At 42.0% G+C, this 4840-nt stretch overlaps 1 protein-coding gene across 4 annotated transcripts in view; it reads left to right on the top strand.

Moving 5' to 3' along the window:
- The window catches only part of sema5a (sema domain, seven thrombospondin repeats (type 1 and type 1-like), transmembrane domain (TM) and short cytoplasmic domain, (semaphorin) 5A), a 107751-nt gene extending 103356 nt beyond the window's left edge, over positions 1-4395 (top strand). For all 4 annotated transcript variants that reach the window (XM_035526305.2, XM_035526306.2, XM_035526307.2 and 1 more), the window contains one exon: positions 3108-4395. In XM_035526305.2, coding sequence (XP_035382198.1) covers positions 3108-3227 — 120 coding nt within the window. In that variant the 3' untranslated portion in view covers positions 3228-4395. The remainder of the gene's footprint in view (positions 1-3107) is intronic.
- Positions 4396-4840: the final 445 nt, after the last annotated feature.

Here is a 4840-nt window from a genome sequence, read left to right as displayed (position 1 = left end):
GATTAGAAGCCTGTAGATGATGTCATGATTAGAGGCCTGTAGATGTCATGATTAGAGGCCTGTGGATGATGTCATGATTAGAGGCCTGTAGATGATGTCATGATTAGAGGCCTGTAGATGATGTCATGATTAGAGGCCTGTAGATGATGTTATGATTAGAGGCCTGTGGATGATGTCATGATTAGAGGCCTGTAGATGATGTCATGATTAGAGGCCTGTGGATGATGTCATGATTAGAGGCCTGTGGATGATGTCATGTCCAGACACCCAGGGGTGGTGAGATGACTCTGCTCCCTTCCTCTTTGCAGCCTGATGTGTCTGTACTCTTGCCTCTGGATGACCCCAGCATGCCCCAGTCTTTGTCCACTAACACTGGCGTGCCCCGAGGCCTGGAGATTTTCTACTAACACTCAAACAGCCACATGCCCTCTCCTCTCCTCCGCCCGTCCCGTCTGACCTCTTGCGACATACCGTCACCTTCTCCCGTGACCCTCTAGTACATCGTCAGGTCTGCGCACCCGTGCTTTCTCTGCTTCATCTCTCAGACCATTCCACAGACCAGCAGCTGCGGCGTGTGGGGAGGGAGCAGATGGGGCTTGTGGGAAGGCAGTGTAGCATTTTGCCTGTTTCTGCATTGTGGTGCTTGTGGAATGGTCACATGACTCATACTGTTCTGTTGTGTCTGGCTTCACTTCTTTACTTCACGCTTCTTTGTCAGCTACTGTTTTTTCGAACTAATTCAGGTTTCATTTGAAGTCTTTACAGAGTAAGAGTCTTCACATACTCTGTAAAAATCTTCTCTCTTTATATGTGTAATATATATTTTTAAACAATGCATTTTATGGATAATGGAACATTTCAGGCTTTATTTTTTTTATATACAGTTACATTTATAACAATTCATATATATCCATACAGGCCCCTTTTACACACAGAGGGCTGATAAAACAAAACAAAAGGCAACAGGCCACAATCAGCTCCAAAACTGTTATTAAAGTACAACATAAATAGAATAATAAAATTTAAAATCTGTGAAAAATAAACATACACATAAAAAGAATGTTTAATAATCCAGTTATATAATCCATTTCCTTTTACTCTAAAATGACACTTTACCATTTTACCATTTACCATTCTGCTGTGTGGGCACCACAGATTGATTGACAGCCTCAGTGTCAAACGTAGCCCCCCACTTAGTCAGTGTGGCGCAGGAAGTAGGATCACATCAACTCGACTTTAATTGTCGGAACCTGAAGAGGTGAAAGGCTGTTAGGGGTCTCGGTCAACAGCGGAATCTGTCGTGTTTAAATAGAAGATAATCATATTCTCTGGTTAATTTATTCATTTTTTAAGAACATATTTAGAGTGGTATCATCTGTGCATTATTTATTACTTATTGATCACTCGTACTTTAAAGTTATTAGCTAATGTTAGCGAGCTAGCTTCTATTAGCGAACAGGCTTTGAGCACACGGCAGGAGCTAAATGTGAGAAAGTCAATGGCACTTTTAAAAATGACATTTGTATATGAGCTAAATTACATAAAATTAGCAAATCATAGCCTGTGCACATTTAGTTATATTCTCATCACTTGCTACATTATTGTATAAAGTGTCAAATGAAAACAATGACTTATTTAAAAATAAAGACGTACCACCTTATCATCCATGTTGCCTCTAGGAAGTGTCAGGAAAGCTGTTGCCTTCAGTTTGGGTTTACTGTCAAATCCGGAGCTGCACTGAGCCGTTTTCAAATGAGTCCACAGTAAAATGCCTGCGACAAACTCTGGAACTGGGTGTCACTTCAACCCCAGAAAGAAATCTGAGCCATTTTGATTTGGTCTCTTTTTTTAAAAATAAAATGTAGAGAGTGACCTTTCCCCCACTTGCATCCAAACACTGAGCATTTGTGTGCGTGCACCATCTCTGTTCAGAGTGAGTGGAGTGTGGGAGGGGCAGATGAGTTCACAGCTCGTGAATATGCAATATAAGGTAGCTTATGATTCGCTATAGTCAATAAGTCCTATCTATGACATCAAAGATAACACCAAATAAAGTGTAATTCCTAAATGGTCGTTAGGGGGCAGTATACAAAAAATGTCAAATTTAGAGGTTATTTTATGCACTCTGCAGTGCTCAATGAACGTTGGACTGAAGTATGAAGATGATCAGACATGTCCTGCTAATAAAGCATTTGGAGTAAGGAGAGAAAATGCTACAGGACCTTTAATGCTCAAACCCAGTGAAATGCTGGTTGCTTTGGTAATGTTTTTGGTCCTGTCTGCGATCATATGTAGCTGCTGTATTTGGGCAAAACTCGCTGTGGATAAGAGCAGCTCCCAGTGCTCAGTGCTCATAAATGTAAATATGAAATGATTGACACCTCTTGGTAATAGTGCTGAATATACATTAGTATGTTCATGTGTTTCTGCACACATCCTATACAACACCAACACACCATCTTCGCTCACCAGTAGTTCACTGGGAGCCCAAAGTTTTTGACCAACACCAATGAGCTTGAGCTAAGTTTAGCATAGCATGCTGCTAACTCGTTAATGTGTTAAGGTTTTAGGAGGATTATTAGGTTCCACGTATTCTGCATGCACTGAACTGTAATGTGCACCATGGCGGTTCAGGAAAAATACAAGTACTGTTGCAACGCTAGTGTTTGGTATAGCACAAGATGTGTTCAAGCTGTGGTAAAGCATGCTAACCACTAACTCTAGTCAGCTGTGGAACACAGCTCTTTCACAAATCAATAGTCAAAGAACTGCTCTCTGTGGGGCGTTTGAAAATATTACAATTGAAAACCTTTCAAAAGACTGCAGATGTGGGAATCATCTGGCTCCCACAGAGACCAGTCACCCATATCCGCCGTAGGGCAGAATTGAATGACTACTTCAGAATTTCAGTGTCCCAAGGTCTGGCCATTTTTAAGAGTACCAGTTCACTTGCTGTCATGGTTTTTGTCAGCCATTTTTACTTTTGCTGCCTGTCTGTTGCCTGGAATGCTGTTGGGAAATGTTTTCTTTCTCTGTAAAGTTTGTTGTTTTTGTGTCATTTGTTATTATTTACCTTATACTGTTTTTTCTCGCTTTCTCATTCACAGGCTTTCAATAAGAATAACTTGATTCTGGAGGAAAGGAATAAGTACTTTAATCCCCAGCTTGCTGCAAAAACATACACCAATGCCTACTTCACAGACGTCAACACCTACGATGACTACTAAGCATGGAGTTGTACGCCCAGCGCTCCACTGCGACTAATCCATGCCTTCTTCTCTTTTGTTTTTTGGCTTTGTGCATTGCTTTTTTCGATGTTTTATCTTAAGCGTCATTCAAAAATAAACTCCCAGCGATTCATCCTGAGGTCTAACGGGGACTCTACGCTCATGCTCGCTGGTGTGGACACCAGAGCTCTGTAAACGCTCCTCCATGCCCTTGTGGGCATCACCACTGCATCTGTGGGATGGAGAAACATTTAAAAAAGTTGTTAGAGAGGCAGTCTGCTCTCTAACGTGACTCCTGTGGATCGTCTGGGGCCATGCCTGGCTTTGCTGCATGGTCTTCATCCAGCGTCGTCTTCTCCGTTGTCATTTCATTTGTTTTGCATGGTCGATTGCGTCCCAGCGGACGGGACCCGTGTCCTGCGTGATCTGGAGAGCTTTGTCTGCTGTGCTGATTCAGCACTTGCCCTGTGCCTCACCGAGATCCCATGCTGAGGCCCCGCGCTGGTGTTTAGGATGTTCGTCCACCGGAACAGAAGAAAAAAAAAGGCACATCAGACAAAGTCCAGACAATCAACACGTAGACACTTTGGTGTCTGGCAAAGGTGTTTGTGTCTCTTTCAGGCTTGTGTTGACTGAGCTGTTAGCAGTGGTCGGAATATGTGTTTTTGTTGTACACTCAGCATATATTGTATGTCTGTGTAGCTTTTGTAGATTGAACTATGACAATGCAGTGTTAGCTCGCTCTGCTGTAACCCTGCGTTTCTGCATAGCATCGTTTTAACATGTAGAAGAGGTCTGAAGAAGGACAGTCCAAGCACACTTTATCACTACCTTTTTATAACTGTAAGACTTTGATAATTTGAATACAATGAGCATATTTCATGTTGTTGTTTTGTTTAAGATTTAAACAGGAAGTCACACAGATGAGTATTATTCTTATCTAATTGTTGTTCATTTGTCTAAATGTCATTTTCATGTTTTCTAAATGGTATGCTAATTCCTTTTTCTTCGTTGTCACATTTCTTCATGGAGATAACCACCTATAATGGAAAGGCATCATCGCTGACGGGACGTTTGTTCGATTTCTACTAACTTTCTTTTTTACCTGCAAAGAATTCTGTTTGCTTGTTTTAATCTGCATAAATTAAAAGTGCTTCATATACTGTTACCAGTGTTTGGAGTGTCTCCGGTCCAGAGAGGGTGGGGCGGGAGAATGGCTGCGATGGATGGCCTTCCACATACTTTTGCAGTGACACAATCAGTTTCTTTCGGAGCACTGCTCTCCGTCAGCTTTTAACCTGATGGGGAAAATTTTGTCCTTGTAATTAATCACCTGCACAGAAGTGCTGATACCACTGATCCCAGAGCAGTATCAGGCAGCCAGGAAATCAATCAGTGTTTACCTTGACTTGATGTGCACTGTATCTTAAACTACTGTCAGGGTCGGCCAGGGTCCCGCCGTGTTTAGGGAAGCATTGATGTCAGTCATGTGTTATTGAAAGGGATGTCTGTTCGGGTCCATTTGCAGTAGTGTGGCAGCTCTGTGGCAGTTTCAAGTTTCTTCTTAAATAACTAACATACTATGCACTTCCTTCTGACCTGAAGATGACCCT

This window comes from Electrophorus electricus, chromosome 1 (genome assembly GCF_041902795.1).
Source record: "Electrophorus electricus isolate QZ-2024a chromosome 1, ASM4190279v1, whole genome shotgun sequence".
NCBI lineage: Eukaryota > Metazoa > Chordata > Actinopteri > Gymnotiformes > Gymnotidae > Electrophorus > Electrophorus electricus.
Note: the sequence above shows the minus strand (reverse complement) of the source record. Positions and strands in the feature narration are given on the sequence as shown.